Below are 22965 nucleotides of genomic sequence, written 5' to 3' on the forward strand. Positions count from 1 at the left end.
ACCATTATAACTTAGAATTATCAAAAACTCCACACCCAGCGATTTCTGTTTGGTTACAGTCAGGTCATAGTAAATTATGCGTTTTGCATAGTGTGGAATGTTCCAAAACTCAGCGAGGTCACACATGCTTTCTATATTCTATAAAAAGACACAGCACATCTGATTTTCGTTCAAACCATGTACCCCCTAAGTTGTACACAAATTATATTTAAGACGTAAAGAAGGGTTGAACATCAAATAAATTGGATTTCATCTTTCAGCAGAAACAGAGTACAATGTACAGTGTAAATCATTATCACTGACAGAAATCAATATTTCTATCAACATGTTGGAAACATTGCTTGATCGAGCCTGTTATCTAAACTTGTAAACTGTAATCTGGGCTTCGGAGGTATAAAGCGTAACTCTGCCATAGTTGTTGAGTATACGAAATTTAACACCACAAACGATGGAAAATGATAATTTGAATACATTGAGTGAAATGTTAACAAAAGAAAGTTAATTATTGCTGATGTTTTTATTTTATTTTGTATTTTGTTTGCTACTACTGTATTTATCCGGGTAAGTGCCCATGCCCGGGCAAACGCCCACCTCCCAATTTTGATACAATAAAGAGATTGAGGTCATGTTCGGGCATACACCCAGGGGGTCTTTTTCTACACTTTTAATAAAAAAAAACTAAAAAAAAACTATTTTTTGTTCGTTGTAGTAACAGTTGACTGATTCAAATGATTCAAACAAATCTTACAGAGAGTCGCAAAGCAAGTGTTGCACTCATTCTGCTTTAGCGTCATCGACAATGAAACCATTCATCTGTCGTTGGAAAAATATTCTTCCTATTTCAAGCCCACCTTGATATCCTTATAGTGAGACATTCATACGACCGGAACTTGCTGAATGGTAACTTTCACCATAATTGATGAGCGTCTAATTCTGGTAAGAAAGCAATGTTGATTTGACCTCTATGACGAAACACTAGTAGTGATGTCATTCTTAACCAATCAGTAAAGCGGATACTTAAAGGTCAATGATGATTGCCAGGCGGTAAATAAAAGCACTGTGTGTCATTGTAGCAGAGTCGTTTGCCGCGACCCCATTTTTCTTGTCTCTTTATACTGATTAGACGTGAATTAAAAGTGCCAAGCTGACAGACAGCGAAATCCGTGGATTAAATGTGCAAATTGTGTGGGACATCGACGAAGGACGAAGCTGTAGGAATTTTATTCTATCGCAACAGTGACGCCGACTTGAACTTTGAGGGTTTTGACTTTTACAAAGATGGCAATGAACGTACAAATAGAGATCTGAGTTTTTTCTACAAACAACTATGAACTTTCGTAATTTTACTGCGTAAATTATTATTGATCTTGTATAGCTGTTGAACCGGTATTTGTCAAAACTGGAAATAAATTTTACGCAGTTTAACCCCTGACATTTTAATTCATTTTGAGTTCATGCGTGCTTGTCGACGAGGAAATCCTAATTCAAATGATTCCTCACTGTCGATTTTTATTATTTCTGGTTTATTTGTCACATTATAAGCAATAAATTATTTTTGTTATACTTCTAATGTTGCATATTGTTAATTTATTTCCATTGCATGTTTTTATTCGCCGTTCTATCCACCAATTTTCGTGAATTTTCAAGTTTTTTTGCAGGAGATGTCTGGGCGCTTACCCGGATAAATACCGGTAGTATTTATAACACACTCGCATGCCAAGTATCTCATTATTAAACAGAAAATTGTACTTGTTCAAATCATGTGCATGAATAAATTAATGTAACATTTGTGGCATTCAGAAGTATTCTTATCTGTCACTACCACCATGAATGATTAAACGATTCATTTGTTGAAATCATAACATGTCACATGCTTTTCATTTCTGATTTCAATGTTTAGCCAAGAATTTATTTTTCATCTCTAGTCTTGACCTAGGGACTGTGGCTGACCAAATTATTGTTGCCTACCACCCTTGGTTTGAGACCCAATAAGTCTTAATTTTAAGATATTTCAAACTTGTAGTGAATAAGGGAATGAACAACTATTGGAAATGAGTTCCTTAGGCACCACCCCCCCACCCTTACCCTCCTAATAATTAAAACAGGGGTATATACAATTGAAATGGAGGAGGGACACTGGAGGGGCAAGGTTAGGATTAGAGTTATGGGTAAGGGGGGCATATGGAATTCTTACCCAACTATTTTATTTCGTTTGAAACGACCACCACCCCATCGAAATCTCCGAAATAAATCATTGTACCTGAGGAGTTGGAGTCGATGGTCTTGGTGACCTCTGTGGACGAGGCGATGGCTGTTGTCCTTGGGCGGCTAACTGTGCGTAGTATTTGGGTCGTGGATCTTCCCATGTAGTGTTCCGTGTTTCATGGTGGATGAAGAAACTGAAAATAGAACGGATAATTACGAAACGATCAGATTAGCGATTGCAAATTAAAGTTCATGGTGACCTACATTAAAAGCCTGTCATTTGCTCGTGAACAACATACAAACATAAATAAGCGTACAAGAAAATATCTCGAACTAGAAAAACATCTTGAAATATTGACTAAAAAGTAAGGAAAACAAACGCAAAATATTTTTATTTCGCGTAAACCTACTATCGACGGGCATTGGCGTCGTATTTCGCCTCCCAGCCCGGTGGAAGTGGCCGTTGCCAATACGCATTCTGAGGTTGGGTGGCCATCTTGAAAATAGAAAGCTTAATTTATCAATTTATGGTAATTTATCGTATCAATGCCAAATTGCGCCCTCTATTGTGCACAAAGAGCTGCATTTATTTTGACAGTATGCATTTTGGAAAAAACGTAATGTTATAATTTAGGTCACGTTGATTAAGTTGTACAACCAAAGGATACAATAACAGTAATTCACTGAGCTAGACTTTTTCCGCAACCATCGTTTTAGCTGCTTTATAGCCGAAACACAGTGAGGTGGGCATAATAATATATCAAGGATTCATAAGAGATATTAAAGGTTATGTAACTTTGATATCCATGCACGGTGGTTGGCGATAAAGAGTACTCCCCTCCGAGTACCGAACTCTCGTGATTTGAAAGCGACTCATTCCGCGTGCGCCAATTCCAACTAGCAGCCCAGGGCAGCAGCCGAACTCCGTACACTTCGATACACGTCTCTTGGCCAGAGCATCACAGAACACAGGACGTGCTTGGAAATTCTATTGCGTAAACATAAATGGATACTCAGGACCACTCTATACCGAAACGATCTGAGCTGAGCACAAACCAGTTCTTTCACAGGCTCAGTAATTTGCATTAGAAATTATAGTAGGTTTCGCTTGCGATCAAACGGCAATATCATGATACCATCAGAGGTACATTACTTGGGATTTGCAACTACGGTGACATGATACCAAGATCCGTTTCAATCTCGCTCTCGCATAAGTATTCCAACTCAGAAAAATGCGAATGCGCATGCCCGAGGTAACTGGGATACTGGAATGTCCAGGTGGACCAAAATATCTGCTCACGATATGACGGATTACGATAACTTTATTTTCTGTATATTTTCGATGTATTAATTTGTTTCACTATGAATGTGGTAATACATGTTTTATTGATTATTACAAACTGCCTATGTCATGTCAGACAATATTTAAACAATAGAAAAAGTGGGCGATATTGTTTAGAATGACCACGTATTGGGGCGATATTTTGAAGGAGGTCGAGGTCTTGTATGACGAGGATATCGACTCCCGTTCTTGACAGGATATCAGAACTTAAACTCGATTTCGCCTCGTGTAATTTCTTATATCCTGCCTCAAGTGGTGGCGCGTGTCTGTCCATGATGCACCACGGTCGACTTAATTAGACATTCGACAAACAAAATGGCCGCATCTGACAAGTACGTGTAGATAAACGCGTTAAGTTTGAGAACTGTTTACTCACATCATATTGTGTCTTCATCCATTTTTTTGAGTTGATACTTAATCTATAGTTATGTCTCGCCCTTTGAGTGGTTTGGTGTTAATTAATTCTATGTTTTATGAAAATGTGCAGAAAATTGCTTTGTATGACTTGTTATGGTTTGGCCACAGGGAGCCCAGGAACTAATAATAATAATAATATTTATTGCATCTTTAGAAATACAGTATTTCTATCAGTACAGTAGCAATAAAAGTATAATAATAATTAAATAATAAAGAAAGAGAAAATATTATAATGTTAAGTATAAAAGTAAAATGTAATGTGTTAAATTTTTTACTAATACTAATAAGTTTAATAATAACAAGCCGGTAGTCTGGTTGGCGTTCCGCTCCGCTCAAAAACAAGCAACATGTTTTTTGGCTGTTTCCATGGTGACATAAACGTGAAGCTGACGTCGGTTTATAACTAATACGAAGTTCGCAAAGACAATTCAGTCTTTAGAAGTCACTTAGTTTAGTACTAGGACCACAGTTACTCTCTCCTAGTAGAGTTACTGTCCTAGGACGTATTCTGCTGTTACATATATTATTTCCAACCGTTTTGCGATAGCATTTTTTAGAATGAAGCGTTTCCCGTAAATGCTGGAAAGCGAAATAATGAAATAACGAAATGGTAAATATTTACTTAAATTGTGTTGACCTTCATAACAATATACTTCATAATGCAAAACACTAGTCACAGTGAGTAATTTAAATATACGACTCCTAATCGAAAAATATGACCACAGTCCAGAATTTCAGACGGATATTAAGCAACCTAAGAGCATATCAGAAGCATTTACTCTAAAATATAAAAAAAAGAACTGCAGTCAAAAGTCAAGAATGCCAGCAAATAAAGGACTCTGTCCCACAATCCTTTGTGCGCGTTATTACGGACACGCGCAAAAAACTGTACCACTACCACGCTTGTCAAATCTGGGTCAAATATACAGTACGCTACTATCTTGCCACAGATTGTTTAGTAGTGGAGTGTTCGGTGACCATTGAATTAGCCCGTGATTCATATTTTATGTGTATTAATTTATTCATCAATTTTCGTGACTGACAGTACTGCCCAAATTTTAGTCAAAAAACACAACTGGTGAAACGGAAGAGCATCGCCAGGCGATGGACGCAGGGCTCTTTGGCAACGACCGCATATAGAGGTCAAAATACGCGTTCTATTTTTACGCGTTAAATTTGGCTCTTCCCTTTCGCCCCCTCCGGAATGTTCTACTTTTGCAGCCTAATAGCAGGTTTTTCGAAAAACGTCTAAAAAACACAAGAATTAGTAGAAATGTTCCTGTTTTGGGCGGATTATTGATAGAGAATAATGTCTTTATTACAAAAATGCTGAAAAACCGTGAGTTGTTGCCTTAGTTATTTTTTTATTGGCGAAAAACTGCAAACTCGGCAAATTTGGTTGCACAACTTCCCTTTATCATATACACCCAGCGACACCGATGCCAGCTGACTGTGTACAAAACTGGTAGGAGGTAATACATTTGGGGCGAAAGTATTCAAAAATCAGTTTTTGGATGTTGCAATGGCAGTGGTGGGCCAGGATTTTTTTCCAATTAGTGACGGCACGACCTACCTGTGAAGTATGAACAAAACCAGCCGAGCCGTTGCTGGTGAAAAGTTACCCCAACTTTAGGGTCAAATTTCTCGGTAATGAAAACAGATATCAAAAATTCAAATGGTAACTTTGTGCCCACACTCAAGCTGAGTAGAATGAGCTATGTTTGAAGTGTTTTATCCCAAATTTGTAGGAGGAGATACATTTGGCGCGAAGCTATCCAAAAATCAGTTTTTTGGCTGTTGCTATGGCAACAGTGGTCCAAAAAATTTTTTCAGATTTTTCCTTATAACTAGGGTTAAGGTGTGACCTACCTGCCAAGTTTGAACGAAATCGGCCAAGCCAAAAAAGTCACAGAAGAAATAATACGTGAACACTGGAACACTGGAAATGTACACACACAGACACACACACACACAAAACGACAAAAGTGATTATAAGGGCAATCCTAGCGGAGCGGATCGCCAATAAAACTAAGACTAATAATAATTCAAAGCTATCAACTATCTATTCTTTCTTGAAAGGCTTTGTAAATAAACTGTGAAACCTTTTTTATAATTTCACAATCATCTGCACTGAGCAATCGAATGAATGTATTGTGTGCATCATGTGATAGAAAATTAAATTCAGACATAAAATGTTGGCGCAAGTTTTCATATTTTGGACAGATCATGAGAAAGTGAAATTCATACTCAATCTCATTCATGTTGCACTGTTTGCATTTTCTTTCATTTCCTGGTGTTTTAGGGTGTGTGTACCTGCCCTTTTCAATTTCAAGTTTGTGTGTGCTTGTTCTCAATTTTAGTAATGCATTTCTATGGTTAATGTTTTGTAGTGTCAAATACGGCTCAAAAGAGTATTTAAATTTGATTTTTGCAAATGTTCTAAGTTTACTATTATCATTTGAGATTTGTGACTTCCACTGGTTTACATATTTTTGTTTTATATTTGCTTCAATGTTATTTATAATCTTATGAATGTTTCTTTTTGGAATACCTGTTGTAAAATTTATTAATGATGTGTAATAATTATCTTTTAATATTTTATTTACTGATGATAACCATGTATGTTGCTGTGATTTTCGTTGTTCATAGTATGCTTGTTTTGCAAGGTTATCCTCTGGCATATCTTTTAGTCTTAACCAGTATTTTATTAGCATTTTTTTAATTTCTATTAATAGTGGTAGTTTGCATATTTCGCTCCTACATGCTGCGTTGCTTGTATATCTGTTTAAACAAAGTGTTCTCTTACAAAATTTTAAGTGGGTTTTCTCAATTGGACATTTCTCCCATTTTCCAAAATCCAAAATGTCTGATCCCCAGACATCTGCACCATAGAGTAAAATGGGTTTAATGTTTGAATGAAATAATTTCAGAAAATGTTTGATGTCAGTGTTGCCTTCCAATGTTTTGTTCAGTATAAACATAGCTTTGCATGCTTTCTCTGCTAATGTTCTCTTTGCTTCTATAAAATTTCCAGATGATGAGATTATTATCCCAAGATAAGTATAACTTGTCACACAGCAAATAATTGTATTTTTGTAATAGAAGTATTCAGATGTTTTTAATGATTTATTCCTAAAAATTAAGATTTTTGTTTTAGATAAATTTATTTCTAGGTTCCATTCAGAACAATATGTCTCCAAAATATTTATTAAATTTTGCAAACCGGGTGCTGTTTGAGACATAAGAACTAAATCATCTGAATATAATAATGATGATACAGTTTTATCATTCAGTATGGCACTGTGATCATACTATGATCATACTATGATCATAGTATGGAACTATGATCAACTGTACGCACTCCCTATGAGCGCGCGCGCGTGGGGGAGGGGTGGGGGTATCGGCTGGTATCTAGTGTAAGAAATAGACAAGGGATAAAGGCTCCAGCCAGCTCACATTTTTTAAACTCGAAAAAACAGACGAAAAGAATGAAAAATAAAATCTAAAAAAAATTCCAGGTTGAAAAATATTAGTTGCTCCTTCAAATTTCGCCAAAGCCTTACCTACATTTTACCGATATCTGCAGAATAAATCAATCACAGTTGGAGGCGTGGCCTGTTCAGGGGTCACGACTGGTTAGCCTTGCTCAACTGGTTCGTAACCAGACTTGTGATTGGTTGTTGACAAATGCTGAACAGGCCACGCCTCCAACTTTGTTGTGTGTTCAGACTAATCGTTAGGAATTCCTAAATGTAGTCAATTTGTGTAGTTTTCTTGATTTATTTAGCAGATATTGGTAAATTGTAGTTGAGGCTTTGGCGAAATTCGAAGGAGCAACTAATATTTTTTAACCTGGTATTTTTTTTAGATTTTATTTTTTTCGTCTGTTTTTTCGAGTTTAAAAAATGTTAGCTGGCTGGAGCCTTCATCCCTTGTCTATTTCTTACACAAGATACCAGCCGATACCCCCCCCCCCTCATAGAGACTGCGTATTACAGTTGATTATAGTTCCTGGTTTCCCTGTGATTTGACTTAGGTCACTCAAAACTAAATTTGTTTCTGAGAATAATGTGTACAATGTTTTGCCTAAAAACTTATATTTAATTGTTGTTTATTATAAAATTATTAACAAGATGAAATAAAACTTCTATGGACCCCACAATAACAAACTGAAATTTTCATTTATTAAAATGCGTTATTTTGTGATGACTGCAATTGTTTACATTTTAATATGCTAAATTTGGTAATGGTCTACTGAAAAAATAAAAGTCATCTTTAATCCCATGTATGTGTGATTAAAAAATACAACATTCTGAATATATATTATCAAAGTTTTGGTTGTGATGACAACAACATTTATTTTGTGTTCTTACAGTCAATTGTATATGTTTTTTCATTTTTTATTTTTGCTATAATTTGACATAATTCACCCAAATTGAAAGCTATACATGTATTTGAAAATAATAATGGTAATGCTTTGTTGAATTTTTTTTTTGTAATTGTAGTACGTCATACCTTAGTTGATAAACTGAAATAAAATCTCTATGGACCCCATAATAACAAAGTGAAATTTAGCTTTATAAAATATGTGTTTTTATGATAACTTTTCTCATAATCATAACTGTTGTTATATTCATGGTACTGTTACTCTTATTGATAAATTAAATCAGATTTCTTTGTGATTAAATAGATAAGATATTAAGTATGTGTACATTTTTAAATGTACGAGTCAAGTTAGATTCCTGTTAAACAGAAAATACAGCCTTTTATACCCAGGTCAGTCAACTTCATTGAACATTATATGATTAGTGGAGGGAAATATGATTGCTATTGCCTTACATAGTTCTGCAAAAATGGAATTGTTTGCATTATGTTTCAGATGTTGAAAATAACTATTAGATGTGTTTGCCTTTTAGTGTAGTCCAAGAAAATTATATCACAAAAACTTTTTAAAATATATAAAGATGCCAAGCATATGCATGTATGCATATGCTTCAGAGAAAATAGTTTTTTTTTTAATGACTGGAGATACAAACGTATACTGTTGTCCTTATGGCGAGTCAATAGGTGCAATTGTATATATGATGAAACATGATAATGATCAAAACATACAATAGTTCCCTTAAGTTCAGGAGTTCTGGTTGTTTTTACAAACTCACTAACATTTCTAAAACAGGTCCATGTGTCCAACCTGTTTCTCATGCAGATACACATTCACTGATTATATAGCCCTTTAAAAGGCACAGTCTGGGGGCTTTATGTATTGGGTACTGTCTGTCTGTTCCACCATGACATTTTCTCAGAGGTTTATCAACCATTTTTTTTTGCAACCTTGGTATGGTATATATAATTCTTTGTTTCCGGTCATTTTTAGTTTCCGACTGGGCAAATGGCTTATTGTGTCCAGTTCTCTTATTTTACACAATTCAAATTATCATTTAATTTGTTGGTTTGTTATAAGCCCCACCATTGGAGCTACATGTATGTTGCAGTCTGAAAATCTAAAGTTGACTTAGTTACACATACAGTTTCCAGATGCTTACATGACATCAGCAATTTGCTAGTATTATTTCAAAATGTCTTAATATTGTTCATTACCGTAATTTACTATTTTACACCCAAAATACTACAAATAATTACTAGATAATGATGCTAGAAGCCTTTTTGGATAACTCTACACAATGTTAATAATGGGCGAAAGCTCACTTTGCAATATGGAGCACAAAGTGTGCTTCAGTCCATTATGGGTTTCAAGGAGTTCATTATTATTGTTATTTTGTAGCGTTGTCAACGCCAGTGGATTTGCTGCCACTAAAAGCAGAACATTTGTAGAAAGATCCACAGTGAACGAAACAGTTTCACAGTCACAAACCCATGAATCTGAATATTTAAAATGTCGTTCTGGAAATTGTTTCCAGCATCTCATATGGCAAATTGAGAAAGAAACTAGTTTTAATCAATCAAATATTATTGTACATTTATTTAAATGATTTACATTATGAATGGCTGGAGTGTGGTGTGAAGCAGCATTGCAGTGATCGCCTGAGCGAAGGCATTCTGTGACTAGTAGCCGTATCAGTGTCTGCTAGATTACCACCGTGGACCGGCTGGATCGACTGTGCCTAGAGGTGCGTACCCAGGGTACATGTACATAGTTGTATCATTACCCCATCCCACAAGTATTTTCAAATCAAGGTAGATGTCCTGTATGTGTAATAGTTATTTTCAGATTCTACGAGAAGCCGGTGATTTGACAATTTGGAGCAAAAAAAAACTTACAGGCGTAGCAAGTGAACAAACAAGTGGATGTTAGCCATCCTAGAAAGAGAACAAACAGTGATTTTAATCTGACTCACTGTATAAATAAAAAAAAAAAAACATATCTGAGAACACTGATACTTTCATTTGTTTATGCTAACTGTGACAGTGTCCCGGATTGTGACATTTACCCCTGAGGAAATACAAGTCTCGTTTCGCAAATTGTGTAGTACTACTCACAACAAAAACAGAACAAATGCATTTCTCTGTACTCATAGACATACTCTCACTTCGTTTTACACATTTGATTGGATAAACCACCCTCTGTTAACTTTACTTCATCGACACGATAGGGCGACCAAGTCAAGAGGCTACCAGGACAGCGGCATCAGTCGTGGAATCTAGAATTTGTCTGATTGCGACATTGAAATTCGCTGTTATTGGCAATGGGCTGTTTTATTTGATGCTGATTTTAGTATTAAATGCTTGTTAATTGCCCTTTTTTCAATATTTTCTCCTATATTCATTTTTGAAAACAACATTGTATTCATATCCATGGCACAGGGCCTTGAAGCTCAATAATGGGATACATTAACGCAAATAGTCTGCTGCAATAAGGTTGTAAAATCCACTGGTATTGATAATGCTATAATATAATATAATTGGTGTTAAATGACAATTATGTTGAAATGCAATGAAGATCTTATTGAGATCAGACAATACAAACAATATTTCTTTGTAATACATTTTGTTTATTTACTGATGTATTTGATTTCTTATTCCATAGCTAATGATGGCAGTGAGAGAAGCAGGAAAATCAAATGTATGTATATGTTTTTAAATTTTAATAGTTCCTGACTGGACACTGTCTGAGGGGCATGGTCCATTTAAATTTGTTTTGAGGGTTCATGGACCAATGAATAATTGATGCTTTCAATTTTTGTCCTTTGCTCAGATTTGTGGCTGTCTATCGCACACATTCGATCAGGTCCAAAAAAACTGTGAGCACTGTGATTGTGTAATGGTAACACAAGAGACTATGGTAGACTGTAATACGTCGTTTATTTCGGAAGACAAGTCTGGCATCAAAGTACAATTAGAACAATCCACACTAAACATGCACTAAAACACCCTTTATATACCGTATTACCCCGGGCACACGCCCAGGGGCCTGAACATACAAAATCAGGAAAAATTGGGGGTGGGCGGTAACCCGAGGACCACCCCAAAAAAGATTTTAAAAAGTTGTTTTTGTGATCGTATGATAAGGTTAAATAAAGAAATGCTTTCGTACACTTTGTACACGAACTTATTTCTTGATTTATGCAAGGTTTCAATAAACATGAGCACTCGGTCAAGAACTGTGGGAACACTAAGACACAGGGTCGAATTTCAAGAATAAAACTTGTTTTATGTCAGTGAATGAAGTTGTATTACTCACTGAAATTGGCTACAATATATGGTAAGTATTGTAATCAATGCACGGTTACTTTTTTTAGTACCGGTAACCGAGATCAGTGCAAGTCGAAACGGCCGGGAAAAACTACCGCTTGTAATCCAAGATGGCGATGACCTCATTAGCATAATTTTGTTCACGCACGTATTGATACATCGCATCGTAATTACTGAAGAATAGCAGACAGGGTTATGAAACAAATAAACCTTTTATTACTGATGTGAAATGTTTAAAAACTATTGTGAATACATAAACATATCCAAATGGCGATACATAAAAAACAGACTGAAAATAAATTCTGGTCGACCTCATTAACATGATTTATTCACGCACCCACACACGTGACAAAATTACAAAAATAATGATGATGCAACAAGTTCCCATCGTCGGCATGCCTCATTATGGTTATCGTAATGGACTTGAGGTCGGCAAAATGTTTTTTCTTCAACGACAGAAAAATAATCCACATGCTGTGATGAAGGATGGAAAGAAAGTAGCAAGTTTACGATGTGATGTCTCAAAAGTGCTAGCTCCCGTTATGGATTCAGTCAGCGAAATGCTACGTTTTGAAACCAAAGCTAAGTGCTTCAAACCCCCGGTTCAAACCACTCACCAAGGTATGGATCGTTGCAGTATTGCAATATTGGATTCATCGTGAATGAAGAGAAAGCAGAACGTGTGCGCCACATGCTGCGTGGTTCATCTTACGTTGTTAAGTTCCAATGAGTTTTTACGTAAAAACACAAACAAAACGGCCCTTTTCAGGGCCACCACACACTCCAAAAAGAGAACTACCGTAACGAACATACTATTTAAATAAATCGAACGCGTTCGTTTTTGACTAATAAAACTTTATTGTTGACCCCGTTCTTGGCTAAAAATCACCCTGGGCGTTTAACCGAGGATGTCCCCAACATGTAACTTTTGTGAAAACAGGGGGTGGGCGCTTGCCCAGGGAGGGGCGCGTGCACGGGGTAATACGGTAAGGTTAATAGGATTACATCGCGGATTTTAAAATTTGGAGGAAAAACGCTATGATTGGTGTGCCATGTGAGAAGGTCACTATAGAATAAACATTTTGGCTTAATCCGCTACAAAGTTGCGACTTCTCTTGCGTTCGCTGTGATAAAGGCATGTTTGTGAACATTACGTAAATGGCTTACAATAAATTGATTTGTGCTTCTTTGTCATAGGATTACATGTATTGTGAGGTGAAATGAAGCATGAAACGACTTCCAACAGACATAACTCAGAGAATAATGCTTGGAATCGAATGAAATGAAAACAAACAAATACAGAATATGGTTGTCTATCGATACAAACTAAATACGAATGAAAAATAATAACTATAATTAAACAACAACAAATATAATTGAATCGAGAAACACACGTGGATAAGCATCCACGATAAGATTTAAAATGACTGGTGTCCATATCTATCCATAGCTATATCCATATGTAGGTGTATTCTCCAATCTGTGCTGCCAAATTCTATTATAATTTGAATATTGGTACAGTGCAAGTTGATTTGTGTTGCAGTTCTATCCAAAATGTTTGACTGATGATGGTTGTTTGATGAAATTTTTTTTCTAATGTCTTGAATTAATACTGCCCATTTAGGTCCAAACTTGTAGCACATCACATCAAAGAATGTTGATTTGTGTCACAATCCAAGATGCTGACTGGCTAGGCCAATGTATGTCTTTTTTTTTAGAACAGTTTTACCAAAGAAAACTGAGATTACAGGAACAGGCATATGCAGCGAACATCAAAGAAAATTAATGATGTTCCGTACAATGTCTCTTGATGAATCATGTTATATTATGCAAGCGTTGTTCAGTTAACACACTTTTTCTGGTAGTTTTTGTAACCAGTTATTGTTTACCTGGATTTTGTATGTGTATTGTCTAGTCTACTGATATCTAATTCACAATGTCTAGCTGAAATGAAATGTGTCATCCAATCTAAGATGGTTGACTAGCAGCCATAAATGTTTAAATCTGTTTATATAAAACAGGGAGCAGTGGATGCGATCAAATGAAGAAGTTGTGTTGTTCTCTTGCTCTCAACTAAATCTCTATGGCCAAGTTTACAAGTTGGCTATCCATATTTAAAAAATCAAAACCACAACTGATATAAAGCCCACCTGTAAATGAAGACAATTCTAATGTGACATTCTCAATGGTTTGTACGACTTGTAAATGTAAATTGGGCATACAAATGTAGGCATGATAATTTCACTCTGTTTGTTCCTTACAGCCCCCCCAAAATAAACCAATTCCCTGGACAAAAAATGAGGAGCAGTCACTGGTAGAGTATATCAGTTTAGCTAAACTGGATGCCAAATTTAACTTTATTGAATGGCCAGGAATGAAGAGAAATAGTTCCTTCTGGCAACAGGCTTCTGTTGAAGTTTCTAAATTCAGTGGCGTGTCAAGAACAGGTAAGCAAAAGTATTGATTTTGATTATTGATTATATGCTTGATTGATTGATTTATAGTGTCATAATTTGTTTTCTGGTTGGAGTATTCCATAATTTTAAACAAATTCACTACGTTCAATTACCCACCATAGACTCCGGTCAGTCAAAATGACTATTTTGAACTGTAGGCATTAATCAGCGATTCTGCCGGTGACGGAGAGATAGAATCCAGGTCAGGGGAAGCCCCATGACCTCAAGATTCTTTTACCCCTTACGTCACGAACCCACGTGACCGAGGCCACCTGGCAGCGCCTCGAGTGGAGATGAAATCTTGCGAGCTCTGCTGGATTGCCTGCTTTTTTTTTCCTGTTCGGATTTATAGCTTGGGTTCTTGCTGCTGCACAGCATCCAACATTGTAGCTGGTAGGATAAGTTTTCCTTGTCATTTTTACCCTTGAGTCGTTTTCCCCTTTGTGTGTAGTATTTTTCACAACAAAGAAATTAAAATCCGGTGCCACTACGCAACCAGTTGGTTTTCGTGGCGGCACCTTTTACAACTGTAATTCGTTTCCCTCATGCATGTCGTCTTTTATTTTCAATGTATTTAGCAATATATAGATGTAATGACAGCACCAGGGCTCGCTGCCGTTTTCTTTCCGGTCTCCTCATATTTCGAGTCGACCGTGCAGTGGTTATATTCAGAATTTACCAGCATAGAACCCGCATCCGAGATACTTTGTCGTAGTTACGTGCGGGTTTCGGGGTTTTTGTGTGGAAGCGCGTTTTTTTCACTGGAGTTCTGAGGCCTGAGATTTTCTTTCAGAGCCATCAAAATCGCTGAGACTGACCGCGTCACAGCAAGGTCGCGCGTCCAGTAAACAAATCGGTTAAAGTGAGTTGCGTGTTTTGCATGAGTGGAAAGTCCTCACGCTCGGGTACAGCAGGCCGGGTAGATCAGACGCAGTCAGAGCGAGCTGTCTCCACTGTGTTCCCTCGGTGGGCAAACAGGAAGAGACACGAAAGCATGTTTGCATTCAAATGCGTCTCTTCCGGGGAACCCCCGTTCCCAGGCACGGCTCTCCCACTATTTGGGGGGGGGGTGGCCGAGGCTCAGGCTAATTGCACCGATCCTTCTCTGGATCCTCGAGCACTGAATGCCAACGGGTTGCTGGCAGCCAAGTCTCCGATCTCGGGGCAGGGCTTTCAGGGCAGGGCACACGTTGACCCCCCCTCCTTTCAGCCAGCTAGGGTTCGTCGCGCGGTAACGGTACAACGGTAACGAATTTTTTCTTGTGTCTGGTCCCCGCTGTCGGTTTTGACTCCTTTCTTACCGACCCACGGGCGTCCCCAGAGGAAACCGACCCTGTCATGAGACGCACAGTCGAACACGCTCCCTCTCACATATTTCAAGTGAAAGGAGATGCAGTTCGCTCGCGTCGGATACAGCCGGTACTCCGGGCGGTCCCTCAGAGTCTTCCATCTGTATGACCCGGTAAGCCACGCTTTTGGGGTGAGGCGGAGTATCATCGATCCCAGTAATACGATGTATATACCCCCACCCTTGATCCTAAAGCGACCAACGCTTATGGGATCACAGGCGTCGGGATCCAAAGCAACCCCGTCGGCAAGTCTCTGCCTGTCCGCCTGAGTGCGGTGTGGGGCGCAGAGCAAGCAAACTGTGTTGATGGGCGGCGTGGTCAGCCGCCAAGGATGTAATGCTTAAGGCCCCTGGGTGGGGATAACATTCGGCAACACTTTCCACTGGACCAAACGCTACCCGGTCGGTGTGGTTTCAAGATCAGACCCCATAGCGTTGGATGAGACCAAAACGCCCCCAACCGGATTCCAAGTCTCCTTCCCCAGACCCCGGTACCATGAATTTGGCAAACAGGGCAAAGGGGGATAGCCGCATTCCATGGGTGTCTTTGCCAATTGAAGACGACCCATCCAGCCCTGAGGGCAGAGTTGCTTGAGCACATTATTATGCGTGACCAGCACTCTGGAGACCTTGGAGGCAGAACGCACCAGCCTCCTAGACCAGGCGACATTTTTACTGGTGGGCCACCGCACATCTACATGCGACGCCCCCTAGGGTCGCCTGGCTCTCTTGGCCAGGGCCACTACCATGCTACGAATCACGGCTTTAGATGCACGTGTTTTTGCCGACAAGCTGAGCCGGGGTACGTCCCCACCTCAGTGACGCAGACTGGACATCCTCCACCCTCTTTGTTCAGGGAATGGTGGGTACAGTCTCGGAGCTTCTGAGTGCAATGAACCAGAGGGTTCAGATCGAATCCGCTAGGCAGTTGGTCCTGCCATGGGCAAACGGAGGGCACCCCAAGCACAGAAAACACAACGCCCTAGGGCGTCGTCCGTAAGAGCCAGGTGGTGGCTCCTCACCCTCCCTGGGCGGACGTCTTCCCGGCAGCAGGGGAGGCATGTTTGACGCTCACCTCTGCAGGGGGGGGGGACAGGCACATGTTCGGTGAATGGCCAGGTCACAACTTAGTGACTACTTCAGGTCTTGGGGAACTCACCTCATGGGGGAAAGCAACACCCCCCCCTTGCAACTGCCGAACACATGGCCACATATCCCTGTCGTACACAGATTGCACCGGTGTAGTCCGGTTTGGAGACGACGGGTGACCGACCACTGGACCTTCCCACGTGGTGACATCTGTTTACGGAATACCGCTGAAATCTCCACACCCCCCCTCAGTGTCTTCCCTGTTGGGAACTGCCAGGGGACTCCCGCAAGGCGGAAGCAATCAGACAGGAAGTAGCAGTTTGCTGGGGAAAGACGCCATACACCGGGTACATCAGCCGGGACTAAGGCCAGGCTTCTACCCAAATGTGTTCGTAGTACCAAATCTACAAGTGGCAGGCGTCCAGTTTTGGACCGAGGCAGACTGAATCAGTACGTGCTCCTCGATCGGTTCCACATGGAGACACCATTCAGGGTTCTTCTCTCCATCACTTACATGCATAGTGGCTCTCAGTAGACCTGCACATACGAAAGCCTTATCTGAGCGGGCTGCCAACGTCCTGGCCAGGGCGAACTGGGATTCCACCAATGCAGCCTACATTTCTAGGCTGCAAGCATACACTGATTGGTGTAGCGGAAGGGAGATTGATCCATACCATCCCTCTATTGGCCAGGTAGCAGGCTCCTTCGTCTGCCTGTTTGACGAAGTGGGTTTGTCATACGCAGCGAGCGTTGGCTACAGGTCGGTCTTGTCCCCCACCACTCAGAATGTACGGGAACAAGACTAGCCGATTGTCCTATTATTAGGAGACTATTTACTGCTTTCCAGATGCCAAGACCCCATACAAGGGAGCAGCCCAACTGGGACTCGTCGGCTGTGTTGTCTGCTCTAAGCAGACCGCCCTTTGAGCCTCTCCAATCAGCACCACTCAAATTTTTGACGTGGAAAATAGTCTTCCTATTGGCCCTCGCCTCAGGTAGGCGCCGATCAGAGCTAGGCGCGCACTGTCCTTCGCCCGGTCCGGGCGCTGAGTTACTACGAGAACCGTACCAGGTTTTCTAGACGGGGAACCAAACACATGTTTTTGTGTTACGACCCTGGCTAACAGGATAAGCCGGCTTCCCCGACTTTCGTCTCCAGGTGGATTACTGCGACTGTACTGGAGGTCTATAATACACTATCCTCCTCAACACAGACCTTTCAGAGACACCAAGTACGAGAACATGAGGTCCGTGCAATTGCTAACTCACTAGCGCTAGCGTCAGGTGCCCCCCTCAAACACATTCTGAGGGCAGGCTTCTGGAGAATGCAGAACGTTTTCATCAACTACTACCTAAGAGACACCCAATCTATTGAGCAGGGTCTCTTCAGGTTAGGCCCCGTCGTAGCGGGTCAGGCCTTGTTTGCTGACCCAGCCCGAACGACCACAGGGGCCTCTGCGCATAGGCGATAAGTCAGTCTCGGCATTTTTGCGGGCAGATTATCTGTTCCACTAGCACTTCCTGGAAGCTCCCAGGTTTCGCTTCTGTCGACCTACGCTCTCATGCGAACTGTTTCGGTCCTACTTCAAGCTTATCACCCCCGAATTCGGCTTGGGTCTAGCTTGCTCGGGCACACCGAACCCTGTCACCACATCAGCATTGGCTTCTTGCTTCGGGGACAGCACAGGCAAGGTAAGACACCACCCTTTCTGGGTCTTAACTTAGGTTTTTGGGTTTGTTTTCATCCCGGACTGGGGAAAAGTCTTTCATCGTTCTCCTTTTTTTTCTGTTTGCTCGGAAAAACCCGCCACCTATCGGTGCCTACAGTTCAAAATAGTCATTTTGACTGACCGGAGTCTATGGTGGGTAATTGAACGTGGTGAATTTAGGCGAGGGTTCTTCTCGGTCACGTGGGTTCTTGACGTAAGGGGTAAAAGAATCTTGAGGTCATGGGGCTTCCCCTGACCTGGATTCTATCTCTCCGTCACCGGCAGAATCGCTGATTAATGCCTACAGTTCAAAATAGTCATTTTGACTGACCGGAGTCTATGGTGGGTATGAACTACTGTAGAATACTTTATTTTCGCTTGGAATTTATTTTCGCTATTTTCGCTGGAGGGATGATTCCGTGAAAATAAAATCCAGCGAATATACTTTTTTTTCTATATTTCACATTAAACTCATCAAAAATCAGTGAAAATAAATTCCATACAAAACGCCCAAAAAGCCTTCTCAGCGAAAATAAAGTATTCCACAGTATGTGAATAGGCGGGTTCGGAGAACCCTCGCCTAAATCCAGATCTTGGTTGTATATGGACAGATTTCATTCAAAGACTGATTTAAAGTAATGTATACCCATTACTTTCTTTTTGCAGATCAGATTAAAAATTATTATTTCACAGTCCAATTCTTAAATTCATTGAAGATAGACAAATAGTGTCTATTCTGGAACTGGATAAAAAAAACTTGACCCATAAATTATACATCATGTCAAATTATGATTTGAAATGGCAGATTGGTTTCATTTACCATTGCACAACATGGTCATGCAGATCTTATTTACCAGTACAAAATTGAAATTAAAACAAATGATAAACACATAATTAACAATTATGTTTTTGTTTTGTTTTTTCATAGGAAATGCATGTCGTCAAAAGACAATTGGTGGACATGAAAATAGTTTGAAATCAAAATATAAAACCCTTAACAATGCAGAGGAGCAGCTGCAAATCTTCACACTTACACCTCCAAATTCGAAATGTCATAATATTTCACAGCCATCACATTTACATGCATCTTCTTTTACCACACAAAACCATCCAGCCACATCAATATCAACAGATCCTCCTAGCTCATTTAATACCATATTGCAATTATTTTCATTTCTCAATATTACTGAACAGCTTGAAATTATTAAGACACTTACAACTTCTATCAACAATACCAACCAACTAACACTGTCTGAGTATCTTTTCAAAAATATTGCCAGTAGAGAAGGCATATTAAACATATCCAAAGACTACATCGAGCTTTCTGTCATTGCTATGTCCACTTTGCAAAATGCAAAGTTGGACAATTCAGTATATAGCCTAGTAAAAGCTTTGGCATTGAAAAGAAATGATGGTTCACTAAGGATGCCACTTAATAGGATGCCATTTCCAATGCTAGCTTATGCTATAGAGTTCTACAATGCATCATCATCTAATGAGGTAAACACAACAAATTAAACTACAGAAAATGTATTACAATTATAATAATAACAATAAGAAATGTATATCGTCATGATGTTTATATTTAATTACAGTTGAAGTGTCCTATTGTATACAAAACATGGCTGGAAACTATGTATGCCAATTTTGGTGAAAGATTCATCCAACTGTTTAGAGGGCCATATTGGAGTGGAGTTCAGGGAAAACACCCACTAAATGTGAGTATTAGATTTGTATTGTCAATCCATAGTTTATTCATACAATGTATTAATGGTATTGCATATTAATTACAATATATAAGCCAAGAATAGAAGCGTTATTCTTATGTCACTATTGAACAGCATTGATGGGTGGTCTAGATACCACTTACATAATGACTTACTTTTTTGTTGATATGGTATCACATTAATAAATACTAATAGGCACGTGTAAACATTCCTGCAATTGGAGCACAAGCCTTGAGGAATGAAAGTAGAAATAGCCAATTCAGTGGTTCAACTGATATTCAAGTAAGTTGTACAAAATTATGAACATTAACAGTGGCAATCAATGAAAACTATTTGTGTTATGTTTACTTTTATTGTTAGCACTGAATATAAAGTACTGTAGGTTAGCTTGTAATTAGTCACAAAAAATGATATCCAGTGAGTGATCATGTGATATCAGAATTTGTTTGAGCCTTTATGGGGAACATATGAAAATCATGAACGGTACATCATTTTAGTTTCACTCATTGGATATCCTCTTCATTCCGCTTGATTATGTTATTATAATTGATATCAATTTATTTTATAATAGATACACACACATGCACGCAGAATGAATACCAAAATCATCTGGGGGGGGTATTAATTATAAAGACACATGGCTGCAGGTAGGAAAAATAAGAACTGATTCCTGGTTGTAATTTTACAAACTTTTTTAACTGAGCAGCGTGATGCTGGGGATCGAATCCCCCACGGGAAGAGGTTCAGCAGTTCTTATTTTTTTTTATATATTATCATTTGTAATTTTTAAATTTTTTTAAATTTAAATATCTTTTTTGTTTGTACTTTTGATATATCCAAGTAATGAGTTGATGATTGATATTTTATGTACATTTTTAAATCTTAAATTCATTGATATTTGCAAATCATTTCAGACTGAAGCCTTGAAACAGATTATCATTCATAATCCAGGATGTAAAAGAGTATGGATTAAGTTTCACTCCAAGAATCTCTTGGATTAAAGTGGCATGGTGATGTAGATCTAAGTGATGATGTGTTGTCGATTTTATACAATGAGTATACTCAATGCAGATGTAGTTGCAATAAGTTATTGTCTGAGTCAGTCAGTACAGAGAGGTTTCAAGCACAAATACAGTTAGTAATTGAAAGTTTGACAGAAGATAAAGTTTTTCTCAAAGAAAATTTCATCAAAGCTGTTAATAAATTTAACAAAAAACAGAATGACCCAAAATCCTCTGAAGATCAACTGATGCAGTTGTGTTGGGACGTTCATAAATACCAAATGCTTCTCTCTATTGCTGGAGACTACATTGATGTCCTGGCATCGTTTAAACAGCAACTTGGAGAGGGATATACTCATCTGCAACCAGTTACAGAAGCAGTTTCTGATATAATCCCTGACATCATGAAATACCTCAGAAATCTGTTCAAAAAGAAACGAACAGCAGCAACACATGTATTGGTTTTCATGATATCTGATGAAGAGAGAAAAGCAAAGCCATACTCAATACCTGTCAGATATCTTTTGTATCATAGTCTCACAGATAATAAATTCCGAGAATTAGTTAATGAGGTAAAGCTGAAGGTTCTGAATGCAGGACTTTATCCTGTTGGTAAGCATATTCTAAAGCTCTTTATATGCTATCATTCTTGCACATAATTTGATGCTTTATTTTGTGGACTTTTTTTGTACCGGTATTATAGAATTTGATATTACAGGAAGTGTTACAGATTAAGAGTTCAATTCTTGTCATTACAATGGGCTAACAGGACCCACAAGCATTTTTAAGCTACGCATGAAGGCAAGAGAGAAGATATCAAGATTGAATGAAAGAACATTGTTGGGAATGTTTATAACAGTTGATTGTGAGTATATTGTTTACCAAGTTCCACATTTAGGGACAATTGCCCACTTCATCCTGAATTACAGACAGGCACAACCTTTTTGCGTAAACATAACCAATCTAGTAATGAGACAAAAATATGCAAATATTTCACTACACTTTACTGTGTTTGGAAAATCTGTCCTATCTTCCCATTTGTTGACCTAAAGTCATGCACTATGTGCATACGAACAAACAATAAACAGGCAAATGCTATCAATTTGGAAATTAGAAATTGCTGTAGCACATCCATGAATGTTCTATTCACTATGTTCAATTACCCACCATAGACTCCGGCCAGTCAAAATGACTATTTTGAACTGTAGGCATTAATCAGCGATTCTGCTGATGACGGAGAGATAGAATCCAGGTCAGGGGAAGCCCCATGACCTCAAGATTCTTTTACCCCTTACGTCACGAACCCACGTGGCCGAGGCCACCTGGCAGCGCCACAGGTAGCCGTCCATCACTCTTGATTTCTCTCCGCCTCGAGTGGAGATGAAATCTAGCGAGCTCTGCTGGATCGCCTGCTTTTTTTTTCCTGTCCGGATTTATAGCTTGGGTTGTTGCCGCTGCTCGGCATCCGACATGGTAGCTGGTAGAATAAGTTTTCCTTGTCATTTTTACCCTTGTGTTTGCTGGGAAAAGACGCCATACGCAGGGTACATCAGCCGGAACTAAGGCCAGACTTCTACCCAAATGTGTTCGTAGTACCAAATCTACAAGTGGCAGGCGTCCAGTTTTGGACCTAGGCAGACTGAATCAGTACGTGCTCCTTGATCGGTTCCACATGGAGACACCATTCAGGGTTCTTCTCTCCATCCACCGTTTTGACTGGCTAGCCCCGCTAGACTTAAGTGGGGCCTACCTGCACGTATCGATGCACCCAGCGAGTTGCCATCTCCTTCGAATCACCCAGCTGGGCCAAGTATTCGAATTTCGGGTGCCCCCCGTTCGGGTTAGGCACAGCACCCTATGTGTTCACCAGAGTGATGAAACAGGTAGTGCTGCTGCTTCACCAGATGTCGGTACACCTCAATCCGTACCCAGACTTCCGGTTACCAACAACCCGGGCAAGG

The 22965-nt window shown here is 39.3% G+C and overlaps 1 protein-coding gene across 2 annotated transcripts in view; it reads right to left on the bottom strand.

Annotated features, from left to right (window-relative positions):
* LOC100369920 (uncharacterized) overlaps nucleotides 1-2709 on the bottom strand; it is a 72908-nt gene extending 70199 nt beyond the window's left edge. For both annotated transcript variants that reach the window (XM_085501564.1, XM_085501563.1), the window contains exons 1-2: nucleotides 2616-2709; nucleotides 2261-2399 (exon numbers count right to left, since the gene is read on the bottom strand). In XM_085501564.1, the coding sequence (XP_085357690.1) occupies nucleotides 2261-2399; nucleotides 2616-2701 (225 nt within the window). In that variant the 5' untranslated portion in view covers nucleotides 2702-2709. The remainder of the gene's footprint in view (nucleotides 1-2260; nucleotides 2400-2615) is intronic.
* Between the last annotated feature and the right edge of the window lie 20256 nt (nucleotides 2710-22965).

Source organism: Saccoglossus kowalevskii, chromosome 7 (genome assembly GCF_978046115.1).
Source record: "Saccoglossus kowalevskii chromosome 7, keSacKowa6.1, whole genome shotgun sequence".
Taxonomy (NCBI): Eukaryota; Metazoa; Hemichordata; class Enteropneusta; family Harrimaniidae; genus Saccoglossus; species Saccoglossus kowalevskii.